Consider the following 22,546-nt stretch of genomic DNA (forward strand, 5'->3'; position numbering starts at 1 on the left):
ATTGTGAGCATTTATTACATTTGTTTTCATCTAACTTCTATCATGAGAAGTTATGCATAGCTATTTAAATAGGGGCTCGGTTTAACACCCAGCTCGCAAAACTCCTGGAAATTGATTAGCTCTCAAAAAGCAGCGTGGGTCCGCCCCGGCCCACGGCCCCTTCAACCCCCCTGGGTCAGGAGGCTGCCTTCCCGTCCTCTGGGACAGGGTGAGCGGCGGCCACAGCTGGGGTTTCGTTAGTTGTGTGGAGAAGCTCCCCCTGGGTACCACGTCTTCGGGAGCTAACGCCTCACGCCCTCCTTATTCACCTGGGCCCCTCCAAGCTCACCTCCTTTCTCGGGACCGCAGGGGTCGGGCAGAGTTTGTGCGGGTTGAAGACTGTTGGAGGCGTGCTCAGCCTTCGTGGGATCATGCCACTTGGAAGCCCCTAATGTGCATCCCTTTGGGGGACACGGCCTGGCCCCTATCCGGTTCCACTTGATCTTGGTTTAATCTCTTAGGGACACTGGGGCCCTTGCTAGAAGCCGCATGGGGAGCCTGGGGAGTAGAAGCTCATGACGGCCTCTGGGTGACGCTCCTCTCTACCTTTGCATCGGTTTTATGTTGTTCCAGGTACCAGAGGTAGAAAGAGCCCGGCCTACGCCATCAGACCCATGTCCTGATGGGGGCGGAAAGCACCGGGGGGTGTGGGTGCCCCACACGGTTGTGGGGAGAAAGAGGCCCGGCTGTTACACCAACCTGAGCGGCACCAGGCAGAGCCCAGACTCCGGCTGCCCCAGGGCCCTGGCGGAGGGGCTGGTGAACCGGGAGGTCTTACTCAAAGGATCTGCAGGCAGAGGCTTCTGAGGAGGGTTTGGCTTCCGAGTTCCCTGCAATAAACCACAGAATTATGATCATATGATCACCAGTCTCCGTGAACTGGGACACGACCTTGACCTCAGAAGTGGGAAACAGAGCGTGTAAGCAGGTGCTAGGCCACACAGTTCTCACGTCCAGAATAAACTTTCTGAACACCTTCTCTCCCCGTACAAGTTGTTGATCTGTGTTAATCTCCTTGCCAACATCTGCTCTGACATTTCAAAGGTTTAGCCACAGCATCGCATAGTTGCACACACTCAAATGAGGGTCTTCGGATGCCACACCAGTCACAGGCCTCGGGGGTGCCGTTGACACTGGCGTTTCTGGGCCAGCGCTACCCGCAGGATATAAGCTTTCCTGTGTCCTTAAACTTCCTTTTGATCTGTAAAGGCCTAAAATCAGAGATTGGTGAAAAATCTCGTTTAACGCCATTTATTTAAATTTCCCAGAATCTTGTAACAGAACTCCTTCAACTCTGGATGAAGTCGCCAACTTTTCGTCCGTCACTATGGGGTCCAAATAGCAAATGTTGATCCAGATTGCTGAACGAAATGCACTGAAATTCTACCAAAATCCTTAGTTCAAAGAATCACAAGCTCACATGGAAAGGGATGCTGAGAAGGAAAATCTAAGACCAAGTGTTTTGAGGGACAAGTGTAACTCTACAAGGAAGAGAACAGAAAGGTGTCACATTGATCAGAGCCCAGTGAGGGAGCCAGCAATAGAAAAGCGAGCGTGAACTTGGGCATTACATTGGGTTTTATTCAGAGACAGATGCTTTGGGACTGTGTCGGCCACTTGCCAACTTGAAACCTATCTCAGAGCATCGTCATGTAGACTAAAAAAAAAAAAAAAAATGCAGGGCACCTGGGTGGCTCAATTGGCTAAGTGTCTGACTTTGGTTCAAGGTCATGATCTTCCAATGCATGAGTTTGAGCCCTGCGTCGGGCTCTGTGCTGACAGCTTGAAGCCTGGAGCCTGCTTCAAAGTCTGTGTCTCCCTTTCTCTCTCCGTTCCTTCCCTGCTTGTACTCGGTCTCTCTCAAAAATACACATTAAAAAATTTTTTTAACATAATGCCTAGGAAGCTCCCAGAACATAATTATTAATAACATAATAATGAGCCTTCCCTCAGGCCACAAATTTTAACATGCTTAAGGGAAATAATCAGAGAAACAAACAGTAAAACCAAGGGTTTTCAGGGGACTCTTTCCCTGGTTACCCTGAGGAAAGGGGGGACAGAGGGATACCTGGGGTGGGAAGTCATTTTACGTGTTGACAGTTCCCTCCCCTTGGCCCATGGTGGACACAGGTGCCGAGACACCTTCTTCTCTGGTGTTTGTGGCCTAGAAGCAGTCACAGATGCACCGAAAGCTTACAGGAAACTTTGCTAGGACCCAAGGGAGACGGGACATCCTAATAAGCACATGATCTACCTTACTGTCCTATGCCACCCTTCCAAGACCACTCCAGATGATTTAAAAACCCTCGACTTGAATTTCTCACAACACCCATCCCATTAAAATGACGTTTCCTCAGCACACGGAGCTCAGTTGAATGCAAACGTATCACCAGCATGTAGCCCATCTTTGTAAGCGAAGGTAGCAACCCCAGAAGCGTGTGTGGAATCACAGCCGTATGGAAAATACGCCACGTTGAAACAATGGGCAATGGGCCAGTGACCAAGGGAAAGACTTGAAAGTGCCATTTCTATACCAACTCACGTGAAAAGAAACAAACTAAAGCAAATTCCTCGACTAGGCCATAAGACCGTCTAACGTGCCTGAGCACTGGAGCCAGGCTGGTGGTTTATTTGGCCAGGCTCTGCAAACGCAGGTGTTACTTAGCCTCTGGAAGTTGCGGAGAGGGGATGCTAAGAGTGTCTTCCTCCTGACATTGATGTGAGGAGTGGGAGACGCTACCTAGAAAGCAATTAGCACAGGTGCTACTGCTATAGCCTATCTATTACTGATGGAGTCAGTTTACCATCTAAAAGTACCGTCATCCTACCACCAAACTTTGGGTAATGAACTATGGGAACAACGCAAGCCCCGCTTCCTGTAAGATGGCAGAAAACCACGGGCAAGATATTAGTGTGTGACGTACAAGTGAATGCACGCACCTATAAAACGGAAAGGCTCTGAGGTTTAAAGGATTCATTCCTAAGTGATACCAGTTTTGCTGCGAAGAATGAATATCTGGTCTTGGTAATAAAGATAACGGGTTTTTACGGCAGTGCTGGAGAAAAAGTGAGATCCTTGTTCTAATGCATCGTAATGCATTTGGCTCTATCATGGAAACTTAGGACATAATTAGCTTGGCCATTCATCCTGGTTTGTTTGGGACATTCGCAATTTACATTCATGGCCTTGTTTAATTATTAATCGCAACTCTCAGATCCTGGTTTAGAGGATAAATTGGTTGGTCGCCATAGTGACCAAAGCCCCAACAGTGGAAATGCTGATTGAAATGTTGATCAAACCCTGGGGTCCGCGAGGCTGCGGTCCGCTCTGAAATCGGTCCCGCTCACAGATGCTGTCTAGGTGAGATGCCCACTTGTTACCAGGGCCAAACTGGCACAGGGCAACAGTGGAGTCCGTGCAAGACGAAGGCAGCCTCCCTTTTTAAGGTATCGGAATATCTCTAATATTTGGGGGGAGGCATTAGCTGCACAGGCTGGGACCTTGGAGGGAGGGGTAGAATTCCCATGCTGCCTTTTAGGCATTGCTCTTCATGCTGCCTTTACCTGAGCCTAGGTTTTCCAGAAAAGTCCAGTCTGGCCATGAAGCATCATCAGAATGGAGTGGAGAAAGGACTCCAGGCCAGGTTGTACACACTCAGTAAACATTAGGTTTACTAATTGTTTACTAATGTAAACAATAGGTCCCATAGACCTATTCTCATGTCATTTTTAGAATTTTATTTTTAAAAATATTTTAATATTTATTTGAGAGAGAGTGAGTGAGCATGAGCATGCAAGCAGGGAAGGAGAAGAAAGAGAGGAGGAGAGAGAATCCCAAGCAGGCTCCGTGCTGTTAGTGTGGAGCCTGATGCAGGGCTTGGACACACACCCGATCCGAAATCAAGAGCTAGATGCTTAACCAACTGAGCCACCCTGGCGCTCCAGGCCTATTTTCCTTTTAAACAAAATCAGGAATTCAGACCCCCCATGTCTCTCCCTTTTCAACTTCCAGACACTGGAGGAAAATCGAGATATGCTATAAAGTAGAATCGTCTCATCTCTCCATGTTTGCTCGCATGTTAGCAGCAGCTACACATTTCAAAGTTTTTAGAGGGTTGAGAACAAATTTTTAAATCCAACGGGAGCCCTCTGCCTTGACCATCATCATAAAGAATTCTCAACTGTTATCAATCTCCGCATAAGCGAGAGTAAATGCATCCTGCATATCCAGAGACCTCTCCACAGGAAGGTCTGATGTTATCACAGGAAGGTGAGAGAGACGCCCCTGATGCTGACACGGGGCCAGGGGCAGCGTCAACCCCACCATCCATACTCGGGCTCTCCGGCTCTGTGAGGAGTATGCTTCAAGATGACTCCAAGGATAGCCGGTTCTCAGGAAAACGTGCAATACCTTTTCTTTCTTCAGAAAAAGCAGGGGTCTTGACAAATCTGCTTTCAACACTTACACCTGTCTGTAGGGTGACCCTTCTTTCTGAAGCTACCTGAGAACAGTGAAGTAAAGGCACATAAAGGGGCAATACTCCATCTCCGAGGAAACCTTACAACCCCAAACAAATACGTATGAAAAGGGTGCCAAGTGTCCAGCAGCCTAGGGTGAGCAAAGGCCAAGAGAAAGGAGAGCATGGCCCCCGTGGCCAACCCGATGGAGCATTGAGAAGAAAACCAGCTCCCCCTTGCTTGGGACAGGCGTGGGGAGGAAGCAGACACTGCGAAGTGTCCAGGGTGAATACGCAGCAGTGTAGACAGGCCCAGCCATCGGTGCAAGCCTGCAGCAGGGCCGGGGCCCGCAGAGTCTATGCTGGAAGCAGGGAAGGCCAGACCGCTGTCATCCCGCAAAACCCTGAGCAGTGGCCTAGACTTCCCCTCAGTTGTCCTGCGACTGGTTTTCCAGGAAGAACTCCCCACCTTTCAGGAGTTTGGACACACTAGGAAAAGGAAGACAAGCTAAGTACCCACCCTGCCAAGATGTATCTGCACAGAAATGAAAAGGGAGGTGGTGAAACTCAAAAGAAAAGGGGAAGAGAAAAATAAAACAATGAAACCCAAGGATGAAGATAGTACTGAGCAAAGGGCTGTGAAGGTCCTGAGGGAAATGAAGAAAAGTTCAAGGGGGTTCAACAGTAAAATGCAGACCATAGCAAAGGCTACACGGCATATATATAAATGGTGTCACTTAAGGGATCTGAGTAGAGATAGAAAAAAAATACCTAGATTTTGTAAAAACCTTTCTGAAAGAAAGAGTGTCAAATCTATGGATTAGAAGGGCACACCATTTCCCTGGGGGAATTGAATCAGACTCTTCAATATTAAGACACAACCTATTGAAGTTACTGGACAGCCCGGTACAAAATCATATCACTTAAAAGGGCAGAAAAAAGCCAGCTTCTGATTTCTCCAGGGAAGACTGAAGAAGCCCATGTGTAAGAGTTTGGGAAAAACTAAGTGTGATCCATTAATTTTATATGCAAACTATTTCTGAAAAATGAAAGCAACAGTCAAATGTCTTTGAGCATTTGAGCAAAGCTTGAGCAAAGCTTGAGCAAAGCTTCTGAGAATACACTTTTCTAGAGCTCTTGTAGAAGGATGTACAACAGGCTGGACACCAGCTAGCCAGGAAAGGAATGGATAGGTGGCACAAAAGATCATCACTGAGCATTGAATCCTTTCAGTGTAGACCCGAGTCTAACAAAATCGTGGCAATTATGGGTATAGAACAGAATGTCGCAAACCAGGATAATGGAGACACTATAGAACTAACCACAGTTGGGAACTGAGTCTCCCAGTTCTGGTAACATGGCAGGCTGGTTATTTTGACCTATTCTCTCTCTAAAACCACTGAAGTTGTTGGATGAAATATATTTAATTTTTTTTCTTTAAAGCAACAAAGAGCTACAAGATAGTAAGATATCAGCAGGTCAGCATCTAACTGGAAGCAGCAGCTAGGAGTGGTAAGTATCAGACAGATGCTGAGAAGGCATCTGCCAAGTTAGGAAAATCTAAGTTTTGATTTTGATACCCTTTTATGGTGAGGGATGCAGGAGTCAAAGGTCAGCACCAGCCCAAGTTTAATAGGAAACTATTCCCTTCCCAACCTTTCCACTCTAAAGCCGGGCTCTGCAAAGACTCTACCTCAGGTAAGAATGTTTTGGAAGTGAATGCACGGTATTGCTTATCCCTAGGAGACTGTAAGGAGGGTTCCCTTGGTGCTAAGGCAGATCAATGTAGGAAAATAAACCTCTAACCACAAATTGTGCTTGAGGACCCGAAGCTGAAATCACATTACCTGGGTGGTCACTAAGTCCCCAGCCATTTAAAGGGACCTCAAACTGAGAATGCCTCCAGGGCACCAGGCAGAGGCAAAATACATCCTCTCCAGGGGGTCACACCTTCATCCTAGATCTCAAAGAACTCTCAGAGAGTTTTCTAGATAATTTTCCAGAAAAATGAGCAGCTCATAGTAAAAAAAAATTACCAAGCACGTGAAGAAGCAAGGAATTGTAAAGGAAACCCCAGGAGTGACACACTCGGAGACTTCAGATTTCGGAATTATTGGAACAAATTTTCTATGTTTAAGGAAATGAAAGACAAGCCTGAATATACGAATAAAATTTCTAGACACAAAAAGATAAAATATAATTGTACCAAAGATAATAAAATACCTAGGAATAAAGTTTACCAAGGAGGTAAAAGACTTGTACTCTGAAGACTATAAAACACTGATGAAAGAAACTGAAGATGACACAAACAAATGGAAAGGTATACCATGCTCATGGATTGGGAAGAATTAATACTGTTTATAAAAATTTTTTTATCTTTATTTATTTTTGCGAGAGAGAGGCAGAGTGTGAGCAGGGGAGGAGCAGAGAGAGGGAGACACAGAATCCGAAGCAGGCTCCAGGCCCTGAGCTGTCAGTACAGAGCCCGACGTGGGGCTCAAACCCACGAACCGCGAGATCATGGCCTGAGCCGAAGTCGGATGCTCAACCGACTGAGCCACCCAGCCACCCCGAATTAATACTGTTAAAATGCCCATACTACCCCAAACAATCTGCAGATTCAATGCAATTACTATAAAATTATCAATAGCATTTTTCCCAAACTAGAATAAATAATACTAAACTTTGTATGGAACCACAAAAGACCCTGAATAGCCAAAGCAACCTTGAGAAAGAAGAACAAACCTGGGGGTGCCACAATCCAAGATTTTAAGATATACTACATCAAGCTATAATAATCAAAACTGTGTGGTACTGGTACAAAAATGGACACATTGATCAATCGTATAGAACAGAGAACTCAGAAATAAACCCATGCTTATTTGGCCTATCTATTGACAAAGGAAGCCAGAATAATCAATGGGGAAATGAGTCTCTTTAATAAATGGTGCTGGGAAAACTGGACCACTTTCTTATACTATACACAAAAATAAACTAAAAATGGGTCATAGACCTAAATGTGAGACCTGAGATCATAAAACTCCTAGAAGAGAACCAAGGCAGTAATCTTTCTGACATTGGTCTTAGCAATATTTTTCTAGATATGTCTTCTCAGGCAAGGGAAGCAAAAGTCAACTATTGGGACTACACTCAAAAAGTTTTTGCACAGCAGAGGAAACCATCAACAAAATGAAAAGGCAACTTACTGAATGGGGGAAGATATTTGCAAAAGACATATCCAATAAGGAGTTAATATCCTAAACATATAAAGAACTTACACAATTCAAAACCAAAAAAACCTACTAAAACTCGGGCAGAGGACTTATAGACATTTTCCTAAAGAAGACATACAGATGACGAACAGACACATGAAAAGATGCTCAACATCACTGATCACCAGGAAAATGCAAATCAAAACCACAGTGAAAAAAAAACCCACGATGAGATACCACTGCACATGTCAGAATGACTAGTATCCAAAAGATAAGCAATAACAAGCATTGGTGAAGATGTGGAGAAAAAGGAATCCTCCTGGACTACTGGTGGGAATGTAAATTGGTGCAGCCACTCTGGAACAGTATGGAGGTTTCTCAAGACATTAAAAATAGAAATACCATACAAGGGGTGCCTGGGTGGCTCATTCGGTTAAGCATCTGACTCTTGGTTCTGGCTCAGGTCATGATCTCATGGTTCGTGGGATTGAGCCCCACATCAGGCTCTGTCCTGAGAGCGCAGAGCCTGCTTGGGATTCTCTCTCTGCCCCTCCCCTGCTCATGCTCTTTCTCTCAAAATAAATAAACTTAAAAAAACCCCATATGATTCAGTAATTCTACTACTGGGTATTTATTTACCCCCCCCAAACCCCAAAACACTAATTTGTAAAGACATATTCACGCCTATGTTTATTGCAGCATTATTTACAATAGCCAAGATAGGGAAGCAACTCTGTGTTCATTGATAGATGAATGGATAAAGAAGATGTGGTATACGTGTACAATGGAATATTACTCAGCCATAAAAGAAGAATGAGATCCTGCCATTTGCAGCAACATGGATGGACCTAGAGGGTATGACGCTAAGTGAGATAAGAGAGAGAGAAAGACATATACCCTGTGATTTCACTTGTGGAATCTAAATGTGTAATCTAAAAAACAAATGAACAAAATATGCAGAAACAGATCCATGAGTACAGAGAACAAAACTGGTGGTTGCCAGTGGGGGGAGGTGGGAAGGGGGATGGGCAAAAATGGGTAAAGGGGAGCGGGGAGGTACAGGCTTCCAGTTACAGAATGAATGAATCATGTGGATGAAGGGCACCACACAGGGACCACAGTCAATGGTGTAATGGCAGCGTATGGTGACAGATGGGGGAGGCACTAATGAACGTAGCTTAACACAGAGAGTTGTCAAATCACTCTGTGTGCACCCGAAACTAATGTAACATTCTGTCAACTCTACTTCAATGAAAAAGTTAAACACAGTTGAATGTAAGTACAAATTGTGCGAAGCTAACGGTACCGTTTTACCATTTGTGTAAATCAAAAAACATGGCATCCTATATGTTCATTGGATATTCAGGTATGTAAAAATACCTAAAAGGTTCTATAAAAAATCAAGACCAACCTACAAAAGTGATTGCATCTGAGGCAGTCATGGTGACTTTGTACTGCTTTGTTTTTACCTTTTTTAACAAAAGGAAACGGTATGCATGTCATATCTGAGACTTAAGTAGGCGCATGCATAGAAAAATGTAGCGATGGCAACGGTTGTTTCTATGTACTATAAACGTGGGTGACTCCTAGATTATTTTCACTTTTCTGTATTTTAGACATCTTGAAAATTAATGGCAACAAAAAGAAAAATACGTTCAACCTCTGGGCCAAAGTAAAAAACGAAAAGTGGAAGGCGTAGGTTATCTGAAAAATGCAAATATTGAGAATGGTACAAATCAGAACCGATGAGCACAGATAAAAATGCAGTGTGTGGAGGGAAATTTCTAGAATTCTGTGCTTATGTGACAGCGTACAAACAAAATAAAGTACGAATAGAAATGGAGTAAGGGTCTAAAGAGTTGGAGAAATAAACCTAAAGAAAGAGGGAAATGATCGAGATAAATGGAGAAAATACTACATTTGAAAAATGGCTAGCTCTCATTTAGCAAAGACGTATTACACGGGCGCACTAATAACATTAGCTATTCTCATGTAACGATCCCAGAGCCCAGGGATGCAGGTGTGCTCTCCAGCGTGTGCTGGGGAGCAGGAGGGAGCACTAACACGGCCTTGCGGAAGGCACACTGGCCCGGGAAAGGATGAAGCAGCAAACACATGGGGCTGAGGGTAACTCAGGTGGCCCTCTGGAAAACGGGAGTTGGGTTCCTACTTCAGTTTATACACCAAAATCAGGGGCAAATGGATCAAATGTTTCAGTGAGGAAAAGAAAAAAAAAAAGATCACGAAAGAATAAGAAAGAGACAAAAATGTATTCTTTGGGAGGGCACGCCTTTCTAAACACGACCGTAAGAGATGGCAGAGGAGATGAAAAGACAGTTGACGAAAAAGGAAAATAAACACAAATGGATCTTAAACCAGCGAAAAGAGGCCCAGTCTCATTCATGGGGAGAGAACCGTGGATCGCACTTAGTTATTTTTTTTTCCTATCATTTTGGCAAAAAGAAGCAAAATCTCTGAACACCGCGTTGGTGGGGACTTGGGGAGTGGAAATCAGCGTGACTCCTTTCGAGACTGGTCCACCTCTCAGGTCACAGGGCCTTTGAACAGCAATCATGTTCCTTAGATGTCACCCCACAGACATCCTTGCTCACCGGGCCCCAGGTCCCGGGGCAAGAGCGTGCCTCTTTGATGCAGCAAATGACTGGAAACAACCCATGTGGACCTCAGCACAGGTTGAATTATTAAGGGATGGCTCCACAACGAAATCCGAGGTAGCCACTGAAAAGAAGGAGGCGGACCCCCGTGTCACTGCCCGGGAACAGGTGAGTGGAGGGAAGGCCAGGCTATGCCACCATTTGAGTTCCAAACAAGAATCTGCAATAAAACAAGACTGACCTCAAGCTGGCAGGTGCTGAGGGTGGCTGTCGGGCAGACGAGGTTTCTCTGCTCTCTCTTCTCCCCCCTTGCGTGTGTGAAAATTTCCCAATTTTCAATAATCCCTCTCTGCAGAGAGAGACAAAGTGGCAGTGAGCTCTCCTCTGGATCCGAAGTTGTCTACTAACAACGACTGCTTCTGAGAAAAGAAGCCTGGAGGCAGAGGTGGGAAGGAGACCAAGAGTTTTCCGAGTAACCCTTTGTACTGTTGGAATTTGTAATAATGGCTACACGTTACCCATTAACAAATGCAAAGGGTAAAACGCATCCGTTTTGTTCTTTTTCTTCAGTATAGCTCGCGCACTTATGGGAACAGAAATGAGTGGGGAACAAACATCCCTTAGAATACTGTTACCGTGCGAATGGCTTCCCTCTCAAGTTATTTCTCTCCAGAGCGAAATGGGTGCTCCTGCGTGCAATAGATGCTTTGAAAGACATCCGATGGGTTTGTCGCGCGAAGAATTGGCATGTGATATGAAACCAAAGAAATTTCAGTTAAGATTTCTGGAAGTACTGGGCGGGTGGTGGCAGGGGAGAGGTGAGCAGGAGTCCGAGACCTTGGTAGCTACATTTTAGACTCGCGGGAGGAAGGGACTCAAAGTTTTATTAAGTCATGACTCGTGGAGGATGGCAGGCCCATGGGAATAACGGATACTGTGACGAGGCGTACTTTTTACTCTTTAAAATTCGCATCCATTCTGTGTTCTTTCCGACGCACCTACTGTGTTCAAGGGACTGGACGTGGGTGTTTCTGCAGGTGCGTAACTCAGTCCGTGCCTTCTGAAATGGGCCAGAGAGAGTATCGAGGGGACTCCAGGCCGAGGCAGCAGGTGAGCGAGGAGACTCCCGGGAAGACTGCAGGAAAGCTCAGGGCGGAGGCGGGGTTGGAGAACATCTGGGCCAAAGGGGGAAATCTGGAAAGCAGCGAGCAGGCATGGGAGGGCTCTTTCCAGCATGTTCGCTCAGCTATTAGCTTTTGGGTTGGGCCTGGTGTAATGAAGGCTTTTTATAAAGATCAGTTTCCTCGTATTTCAGCTCCCTTCCTTGGGAGAACATCTTGACAGACGGATTTCCTTTTCTCATTACACGTTGGCATTTCTGATGAGCAAGGACCTAAATCATCAGATTTCCAGGCCCCGTGAGTGCTGGTTTAAATCTCAGACACCCGCACAGGCCAGAAGGGTACAAGTCCTTATTCATTCGGACGCTGAGTTCATTCCATTGAAGGAGGATTTTGAAAGTCAGGGCTCAAGCTCTAAATTCATTTGTCTCGTGCACATCTGTATCCTGACAAAGCCCCCACGAATGAGTAGCTATTGTTTACCAGCCCGTGTGACCCGTTCAGCACTCTGTTGAGCGGGGGTGGGGGGTGGCTGGGGCGGGAGCGCCATTCGGAGCTTCTCGAAACAGGCCTCTCCACCCTCCGCGGCCACTTGAGCAGAGTTTGGTTGCTTGGCAGCCTTTTCTCCGTCAGAAGAGGCTGCACCAGGTTGGCTGTTCCCGTTTTACAAAACACGGCTTGTCGTATGTTCTACAGACACCGACAAGGTGTTAGAGGAGGAGAAGCGTCCTGCCAGAAACACCGAACCGGCAATCTCCACCGCCACCGAAAACGCACGCGGCCTTCTTCGTGTTCAGCACGCAGCTCCGATGCCATCATGGTCCTGAACAAGGGCCGGTTCCGGGAAAGACCAGCGAGGACAAGAAGGACCGCGTTGTGCAAGCAAAAGGCAAGAGAAACGCAGGATTCTCTTGTTGCAGACCGAAGCGCCTCCACGCTGCCAGAAGGCTTCCCCCTTCCCCCCCACCCCGATCACCTTGTATCTCCGTGGCAAAGCGGGAGGGGAGATGAATGAAAGATTCCGGAGGTGCTCAGTGGTCCAAACTATGCAAACCAGAGCGGCCCTCACTGTGTAACCAGAACAGTCTCCGCTTCCTTCCCATCTAGCTACCCTCCGCTTTCAGACCGCAGGGGGCACGTGTGGCTTTGACAACGCACTGGCTTCCCCACCTCTGGGGGCCTCACTAGACAAGCTGTTTGGCCTCAGTCTGCCCCGATTCATCCCCTGTAAAATGGGGCCAAGGAAGGCATCGGCTCCTCGGCTCCGAGAGAGGGTCAGAAACGCCCGTAAAATGCTTCACTCAGGAGCACCAGCCATACGTTTGGTGTTCAATAGATGTTTGCTATTTTAGAACAACTTAAAATACAAAGAGAAAGCTCCTTATGCCAAAAAAAAAGTTAGTAAAATAACACAGACACAGACATGCACACATAAATGCATTTATACACTATTTGGTTATAGGAATAAAAACTGGAAATGAATGAATCCCGTCACTGCCGTGTGGATGGAATTTGTGTCATGCCAGAAACAGGGTGGGCAAATATTCTCAGGGGCCTAGCAGCAAAAGTCAGTCTGAGATATGGGTCCAAGCGTTCTTTTTTGGTACCTATGGTTTTCCTAAAGAAGCTGATCTGGCTGGAAAAATAAACTCGGCCCGTCAGTTCAGTTATCTAATTCACCGATGAGACTGCACGGAGGACAAGCACTGCCTAGCATTTTCCAGGAAACCAAGGACTTAAAATAAGCAAAAGTGACCTGAAACCAAATAGGACCACACATCAGCATGTATAGTTCAAATGCTACTTTAAGGGGCAAACCTTAAAATACAGACGATCACGCTAAGAGAGTGATGCTCTCGTGAAGTTCCCGCTCTCCTGAAAAATGGCCCATCCCTGAATTGAAGGTGCCGCTTCTGCTCTCTCAGAATCCTGGCACGTTTCAGTTTGACAGCAGAAAATTGTGTTTCAATCTGCTGCTACTTAGCACAGCCCTCTCTAGCTGTAATTTTCTGGGAGCAGAAATCTTTTTTTTTTTTTTTTTTTCAGAAATATCTATTTCTTAGATGTGACGTTGAACATGTTTTTCTTTAAATGAATTCATTAAACTGATTCATGGGAATAAAGCGCAGAAAGGATGTCAGGTGGAAATGTCTAGAAATCTAAGGGAAACCCCGAGGGTTTTAAACGCCCCTATTGGCCCATCTTCTCTTCCAGAAGCAAAATCATACACACTGGTGTTTGGCAATTAAGAACAGGCGTGTCCTCATATTTTCTGCTCTCTTGAGGGTCACACTTATCGTTACGTTCAGCTCGAATGGCTGGAGGCCCCGTCTTATGGGACAGCAGGACGCCCGTCCGCGCCCAGACCCATCTTGGTTCCCCGCCTGGCGTCTCTGTTTCCGGCTGCTGCCTGCCTCCTCCCCCACTGGGCGTCTCCGACCTGACCCTTCAGGGTGCTACTCTCTCCCTGGACATCAGCTTCTCCTTCATTCTCCAGCCTACTGGGGACTGACTCTAGGTCACAGTGGTGATGGTGTGCGTGCTTCCCCAAAGGTTTGAGGACATCATAGGGACCAGCGTGCAGAAGAGGAAAACGCAAAACTTGGTGTCAGACGTTTTCACTCCAGGGGCCCCTAGCTCACCCCGTGTTTCTGGCATCTCCCTGTCTCCTTCCTGGAAGTCAGGTCAGTTGACTTCACGAACAAAGCCTGCAGTCGAGAAAGGGCTTCTCTGGGGCGCCGGGGTGGCTCAGTCGGTTACGCACCCGACTTCGGCTCCGGTCATGATCTCGCGGTTTGCGAGTTTGAGCCCCGCATTGGGCTCCACTGCTGTCAGCATGGAGCCTGCTTTGGATCCTCTGTGCCCTTCTCTCTTTCTGCCCCTCTCCTGCTTGTGTTCTTTCTCTCTCTCTCTCTCGCAATATTAACGTTAAAAACAATTACAAAAAAAAAAAAAAAAAAGAAACTGCTTCTTTCCCTGGATTATTCTGTGCACCCTTCTGCAGCCAAGCGCTGGTCTCTCCTCTCCCGCGGCTGGTGTCTGCTCACACCCGCCGTCTCAAGCGGCTTCTTCCCCAGAAGGTGCTTTCAGACTTCTGCTCAAGACCCACACTTGCTAGGTGCTTCTATCTTCTTCCCTTAGTACACATTACTCTTTGTCTTTAAAAAATTACCATAATGGTAGAATTGACTTTTTGCGGGGGGCCGGGGAAGGGGGCAAAGCGGATTGATTTTTCACACTACTGTAGTCAGAGAAAAACCACATAAAATATCTTCAGAACAACCATCACCAGAAGGTCTCTCAAAGCCTTCTGGGGTCCACCCACAGCCACCTCTGGAACTTCCCCTGTTTTTCTTTCCTCTTTCTTCCCTTCCAGAGTCTGAGATGAACCCTACTGGCAGCAGCAGGCGCAGGAAAAGTCCCTTGCTGCTCTGAAAGATACATGTAATATGCAAATGTATGCCTATTGGTCTGATCCCCTCAAGAATGCGTGTTTCCTTTAGGGCAGGGCAGACTCCATGCCACTAGAATGAGGGCGTTCTAGGATGCTCCCGCCTACACATGCACACAAGGTGATCACACACCTCTGTGACCCCTTTGGTTTTTTTTATTTTACCCTGTTCCCAAGCCCACTCTTTGCCTTTTGTACTGTGGGGGATCTTGGCCGCAGTTAGCTAACAGCTAGATGAACGCCCTGGATTAGTTTCCTCTAAAATAGCTGACAGGATGAAAAGGAAGCGGAAGTTTGTTTCCTTGATCAAGGCTGAGGAGTTAGGTAGAGAAGCCTGCGTGCCGAGGGCCATTACCCCGCGAAGGAAAGGGACACAGGAAGGGCACGTTCGTGGACAAGAGACGGAGCTGATCCCAGTGTCTTACATTTGTAGAAATCAAATAGAACATTTGCTGGAGAGATCCAGTGTTTTCTATAAAGAACTAATCCTTTCGATGGGACGTACATATTATGTTCATGATGACGTTTTCCTTCCGGAAAGTTTGGATGGTAAGTTTGGACACACGAGGCACGGCTAACCACAGTGTGTTGGTCAAGCTGCGTGGGGCAGGGCACGGGGACTCTAAGGTGCCACATGTCAGTCAGTGGATTCAATCTGTGATGCCAAGTAAGAGCCACCTCCAAATATTCGCCACACCTGCATGGAATTAATTTCGGTTTCCTATGTGTGACGGGAGAGAAAGCGTGAGCTTAATGTCTATCATATGTCTCGGAAAAGCTCCAGACACACACCAGCCTGGAGTGAGAAATGTGGATTTTTCAGTTCCTAATGTTTAAAGGGTAACATTTCCTTAGTTTCACAAAAACAGAATGGCCTTTTTGGGGGGCCTGTCTTAAAGGAAATCTTGAGGGAGTGACTTCTGGAGGCATTCGCTGCTGTCAGGAAAAAGGGATTCCAGCAAGTAGAAATATCTTGCCTCAGATCCCATGGTCTGTTAAAGACAGTCCCGGTTTGACATGGTGGACTGATAAGTTGCTTGAAGATACATAAAAAGGCTTTGTATAAGGGACTCTGTGGGGAAGAGGCTTACAGGCTCGGCAGAAATCTGAAATCCGCACACAAAATATTGAGGTGTGGTGCGTTTTCTGAAGGTTCAAAGCTTTCATCAGATCTCGGATAAGTCCATCGCCCAAAAGGTTTAGGACATGCCCACTGCCTTCCACCAACGTAAACCCACGTCAGGTTAGAAAAACAGATGTAAAAGGACTCTCAACAGCCATCGAAACAAACAGAAGAAACGGGAGGTAGATCTTGAGTGGTATTGAAACGGAAGGGGACTTTGCAAGCACAAAGAAATGGGAGAATTCACAAATACTGAATACATTCAATGTTCAAAGCTGGAAGTCCTTTTAGAACCCAAAATATCATAAATAAAATTCAAAGATGAATTAGGGAAATGTTTATAATAAATTACCGGAAAAGGATACATAGTCCTCATTAAGAAAATAGACTCTTACAAATCAGGAAGAAAAACTCTCTCAAGTAGAAAAACATAGGCAAGGGGTAGGAACAGACAGTTCACAGAACAAATACAGGTGATAAATAGCAGCTGCATGTTGGAGCCGCGGGTACTAGCCCATATCAGCCAATCCCTGCTCCTCATTTAGTGACATCACGTTGATTGCTTGAAATTGGCCATGGTGGGATTTTTCATTATGGCAGAGAAATCGCCGAAAAATCAAGGCTTTTCGTGTTTTGTTTCGTTGACAGCAATGTAATGGCACACCATTGGTTAAGAGATGTATCAAAAGCAGTTCAAGTGTAGCAGTAATCAGAGAAATACAAAAAGAAATGAGGTCTGGACAAGATGGAATAAGCACACTACAACCTACACCTCCTGCGAATTACCTCCTGTACCTCCTGTGAATTACAACAAAAAAGTTTCGAGAAAATCCACAGAGCAACTTACAGAGACTCTGGAAGCTGGAAAAAAGTCAGCGGACTGCCTACAGACCTTAGAACCCACAGAACTACCCAATAGTGAGTTCTTGTTTTTGGTTTTGCCTTTTTTATATCCTGGCCTGGGCTCTGGAGAGGCTCCCAATCTGGAAATGCCAATGGCACCAGACCAAAAAGAGGCTCGAGGAAAGCCTGCTGTCTCTAGCCCGAAGAGGTGGGAACAGGGTGACCCAGTAAGAGTGAAACGTTTTGACCACACCTGACCTTACTCTCGCTCCAGGTGGGCACGCAAAAGCCATCCCCTCTGCCCCCCAGCTGGGCGCCACATCTTGGAGATGGTAGAGCCCTGCCTTCCAATCCTGCTTACGATACGTGGCCACCTCTCTTCCCTGGAACAGAGACCATGGGAGGAACTTTTCGGTGGATGTCTCATCGCCACAGAGGCCAGAAGGAGGTGGAACAGCGTTTTTCAATTGTGGAGAGAATAGTCAACCCAGAATTCTATATCCAGTGAAAATATCCTTCAGGATTAAAGGTGAGATAGACATTGGATGAAGGAAAAGCAAAAGAACTTGTCGGCAGCAGACCTGCTTTAACGGAATAGCTAAAGAGAAGTTTTTCAGACAGAGAGGAAATGATAGTAGAAAGAAACGCAGAATATCAGGAATGAAGGAAGAAGAGAAAGGGTGGATATATAAGTAGATGTAGGAGACCACTCTTAGGTTTCCAAACTTCTGCTTGATGGTCGAAAGCAAAATTACAGTATCTGAAGTGGTTCTCAATGTACAACACGCAAGACATTGATGTGATAAAGGGAGGAAGGAGGCTAAAGACACCTTGAAGGAAGTAACGTTTTTCCACTCCACTTGAAGTGATGATGTACTAACACCAGTAGACTATGTTAAATTAGGCACATGTGGTGTAACCTTTAGATCAGCAGTTTTTCAGTGAGATGACTTTGTCCCCTTGGGGACATCTGGCAATATTTGGAGATATGGTCACACATGCTACTGCCATCCAGTCGATGTAACCCAAGATGCAGCTAAACATTCTATGACACACAGGACAGTCCCATTCAACAAAGAGGTATCCAACCCCAGATGCCAGCAATGCCGAGGTTGAGAATCCTGCTTTCCGGCAAGTGTAGACAAAACTATACGAAGACAAATCTCAAAGAAAACTAGAGATAAATCAGCACAGAATACTAAAAAATGTTCAACTAATCTATCGGAGTTCAGGGAAGTGGAGCACAATAAACAAAAATCAGAGGGAACAATATGAAAGTGGTAGACAAATTCTAACATCAATGATTGCATTAAAAGTAAATGATCTAGACATCTGTTAAAAGGCAGTGACTGATGGAATGGATGACCCAACTACATGCGGTCTCTGAGAAACTCATTTCCAATAAGATGACACAGGTACATTAAGAGTAGAAAGGTAGGAAAAGATAAACCTTGCAAACACGAATCAAAAGAAAACTGAAGTGGATATATTAGTATGAGCTAAAGTAGATTTTGGAACAAAGGTAATTACCAGAACTAAAGAGGGACATGACATAATGATAAAAGGGTCCATTCACCAAGAAAACACAACAATTCTAACTGTGTCTACCACAAACACCAGAAGTTCAGAATACATGAAGGAAAAACTGATAGCCTGAGAAGAGACACGTTTATAGTTGAAAATGTTAATATCCCCTTTCAGTAAGTGATGGAACCACTAGACAGAAAAAAAAAAAAGAGATTTTTTTTTTTATATCAAATTGGCAAAGCTTTGAAATGGTAATACTTAGAACTAGCAAAGTCGTGGTCTCTGTAATAATGTGGAAACATAAATATACAGAGTAGTCCTGAAAAAATATTTAGTTTCTGTATTAAGAGGCTTAAAAGGGTTATAGCATTTTTCCACCCAACATTTTCACTTTTAGGAATCTCTCCTAAAGGAATAATTACAGTTTCCCCAATTTATCTGTCTAGACCTTCACAACAGAGCGATTTATCACAGCAGAACTTAGAGATATCCGAAATCGCCCACTAATCGGCAAGGGCTTAAAAAAAAAGTATTCTTTATACATGTAGAATGCTATGGTTCAAATAACATTTCTAAGAATTTTTAATGCCATGGCAAATAGGAATGACTTTAAGGCAAAAAAGTAGTATATAAAGCACTGTGCACAGAGCACAATGTAAATTATGTCAAAATACACATCATAGTTCAGTACAGAAATCATAGCAGTATGACGATAGCAAAAACTTGCCAGGGATTATTTCTCTGTGTTTTTCATTTGCTTGTTTTTACTACCTGTTCCCCCTCGAGTTTTCTATTGTTAAATGATGTCTTATTCATGGTTATAACAAACAGAAACTGTTACTTCTGAAAACAGCATAAAAATGAGTTGATATATAGAGGGTCTAATACCATGCTGCATCTGGTATGGAGAAACTCAGTGGGTGAATTCTTGCAAATAGTTTTGAAAATGAAACATGGGGGGCACCTGGGTGGCTCCGTTGGTTAAATGACTGACTCTTGATTTCGACTTAGATTATGATCTCATGGTTCGTCAGATCGAGCCCCGTGCTGTCCATGCGGAGCCTGCTTGCGATTCTCTCTCCCCCCTCTCTGTCCCTTCCCTGCTCACAATCTCCCACTCCTCTCTCTCTAAATGAATAAATAAACTTAAAAAAAAAAAGAAAATGAAAAAGGGTAAGAAGGGATGCCCATTAATATTCCTAAAGTGACCATCTTCATTTCATTGTCCAGGCCTCGCTATTAGCAGTGGCCCCGCCATTCTCAAAAGCGTCACGGTGTAGGTGGTAAGTTGCACGGGGACCCTTACTGTTCTGAACAGAAAAATATTCTAAGGAAACGAGTATGTGTTGCATCAGGACTATACATCAAGCACTAAATGCTTTATCTCTCAACCATCTGAGGAGCTGAATTATCTCTGATTCATAAAGGCCCCGGCAAGTTAAGCAACTAGACGTGGGCAAGTGGCAGGGTCTGGATTTGAATGGCATCCATCACGGCAGCGGCGGAAGGCATACCTGGGCCTGCCGAAGAGCAGGGTTGGCCGGCAGGGGTCTGGCGGGGACGAGGGGTGCACGGGGAGCCTTCTGGAGAGGCGGGAGCACTCGCTGAGGCGAACTGGGCGGAGGGGCGTCGAGGGCTCTGAGGGGTCCGCTGATGTCAAGATTCTGACACTGTGGCCACCTCCTGGCGTTGTCCTGCAGGGACGGAGCAAAAGCCATGGTGTCACGGGTCTCGCCTCCTTAGGAGACAGGGGGGCTGACTGGTCCGCTACAGCTGAAGGGGCCGGCGGTGCCGCTGCACGAGAGGGAGTCTATCATCATTTGTTTAAACTTCACAGTTGTAGCAGAAGCACCCCTCCTCCCCAGCGTGGACTAGCAGGATCGATTTCTACGTGAACTGTAAAAACTGGTTTCATTCGTTAACAGATGGGCGCAAGGCAACTAAAGAAGCGCTAATGAGTTTGAGGACACACACTAGATCTCTTGGAAGTGATGAAGGAGTTGTTCAGCGAGGCGTAAGGATGCCTTCAAAGCTCAGGGAGAACCGAGGAAGCCCCCGGCAAGGAGGATGGAAGCGTCTGGAAGCTGAGGCGAGGGGCCCACACCTGGAGCATCATGTCATACACGGTGCCCCTGCTTTCAGGGCAGACCCGAGCAGATGCAGTGTGGGCCGTGTGCCTCAGGCCCCGCCTCTTTTCTTCCTTTCTCTCGTTTTAAAAAACGGCTTTTTTAAGGATCCATGGACATATGGCTAACGGCACCTACTGAAACCGGACAGCGTGGAAAACTGTGACACGTGTCCACACCGATGAAACCATCACGATGTGCAAAATAGTGAGCGTAAAGCCGTCCCCCGTCCCCCGCTGCCCTCCCTTGCAACTACTGATATGCTTTCTGTCCCCATAAAATAGTTTGCATTTTCTAGAACGTCTTACAAATGGAGTTAGAGGGTAGGTACTCTTTGTCAGGCTTCTTTTACTTGGCATAATTATCTTGAGATTCATGTTGTGTATATTAATAGTCCGCTCTTACTGCTGAATAGCATTCCATTGTGTAAATATACCAAAGTTTGTTTATCCTTTTACCTGTTGATGGAAATTTGGGTCGTTTCCTATTTTTGGCTCCTCAAAATTAAGCCGCTTTTTTGGCTCTCGCGGGTAAAGCTAGCTGTTCTTGCTCAAGTCCCACATTTGGGGCTGAGAGGTGGTAAAGCCTGTTAGGAATGACAGCCTCCTCTTTGGAGCCCAATCCTCCACACTTGTAGATCAGGTAAGACGTGGGAGATAAGATAGTTTATTTATGGCTTACTGAATGCGTGACATTAATTTAAAAAAAATTTTTTTTAATGTTTATCTATTTTTGGCAGAGAGAGAGAGACAGAGAGACAGACAGACAGACAGAGCATGAGCAGGGGAGGGGCAGAGAGAGAGGGAGACACGGAGTCCAAAGCAGGCTCCAGGCTCCGAGGCATCAGCACAGAGCCCAACGCGGGGCTCGAACTCACAGACTGCGAGATCGTGACCTGAGCCAAAGTCGGACGCTCAACCGAGCCACCCGGGTGCCCCACCGTGATGTTAATTTTTAAAATCATTTGTCATCAGAAATACTTGATGGGAAAACTAAATATTGGAATGAAGTCTGGTGGTAATTCATGAGGGAGCCGGTGGGTACTCTGGGTTAAGGAGCCGGTTCTTTGAAACCAGAGGGTCGACAGGGTGTCCACAGCCCAGAGCTGGAGCAAATGGGGTCCGTCCACAGGCTCAGCCTAACTCCTAGAAATGCACCGGGAGGTACAGGGCCAAAGAAGTTCACCCAAACCTCCCCAGTGGCATCTGAAACCGTAGGAAGAGGAGGACCCAGGAAGAGGAAGACTGGGAACCTCCTTGGGAGGCAGAGCCGGTGGGCTCGTCTGGGCAATTGGACGGATCATGGTTCACAATGTGGCACACACATCACACAGGGGACCCTGCCCCTAAAGGATCTAGTGGGGCATCCATGGGGCACAGCGGGCCTCCTTCCGGCCCTTGACCATCACCTCACCAAGCTTTTGTGGAACTCAGTGTGTGCACGCTGCATTTCAGGGAACTGTTCCCGCTGCCGATCTACCTATAGATTCTCTGGGATCGATTCCCGCTCAAGCTCTTGTTGAAAAACACTGAGATACAGGTCTCTCGCTGTGCACACCGACCTCTCATGTCTGTTTACAACTTACCTTCGACATGTTGGAATGTGGTGGCTTCCTCATCAGGCCTTTGCTGAGGTGGCTGAGGTGAGCCTGGCCAGGGTTCGAGCCGCGCGACGGCCGAGAAGGGCGCACACACCTGTGAGCAGTCCCGTTAAGCGTAAACCAGAGTTTTTCTCCCTGGGTTGACTTAACTATTTTTCTATTTGGTTCCCAGTCTCAAAAAACAACTTACTTACTTTAACTCAGTGTGGAAAACATGCAAAGGACAAATTATCTAAACGTTCTCGCAGGATTAAAAAATAAATATCGATCCCCGCCCCCCACCCCCCGTCCCCCAAAGCCACTATTCTGTTAAATTAGTTCTTGCAATCCGCACATACGTGGCTTTGTGACACCTGGGAGACATTTTATAGAAAGCTGGCATTTCAGCAATAATGCCTTTGAATATATTTGGGTCAAAAGCTACCCCGGCTG

General features: G+C 46.0%; 1 protein-coding gene and 1 long non-coding RNA gene across 4 annotated transcripts in view; one reads left to right on the plus strand and one right to left on the minus strand.

Annotated features, from left to right (window-relative positions):
• ADAM12 (ADAM metallopeptidase domain 12) overlaps window positions 1-22,546 on the minus strand; it is a 349,535-nt gene that overhangs the window by 6,357 nt on the left and 320,632 nt on the right. For 2 of the 3 annotated variants that reach the window (XM_045041022.1, XM_045041024.1), the window contains exons 20-23: window positions 22,100-22,208; window positions 19,903-20,082; window positions 10,565-10,672; window positions 739-869 (exon numbers count right to left, since the gene is read on the minus strand). In XM_045041022.1, coding sequence (XP_044896957.1) covers window positions 739-869; window positions 10,565-10,672; window positions 19,903-20,082; window positions 22,100-22,208 — 528 coding nt within the window. The remainder of the gene's footprint in view (window positions 1-738; window positions 870-10,564; window positions 10,673-19,902; window positions 20,083-22,099; window positions 22,209-22,546) is intronic. The other variant, XM_045041023.1, reaches the window with a different exon arrangement.
• LOC109492772 lies at window positions 8,758-13,485 on the plus strand. The gene is made up of 2 exons (XR_002736971.2): window positions 8,758-11,433; window positions 12,141-13,485. It is a non-coding gene; the product is annotated as an uncharacterized LOC109492772 (long non-coding RNA).

Source organism: Felis catus, chromosome D2, assembly GCF_018350175.1.
Source record: "Felis catus isolate Fca126 chromosome D2, F.catus_Fca126_mat1.0, whole genome shotgun sequence".
Lineage (NCBI taxonomy): Eukaryota > Metazoa > Chordata > Mammalia > Carnivora > Felidae > Felis > Felis catus.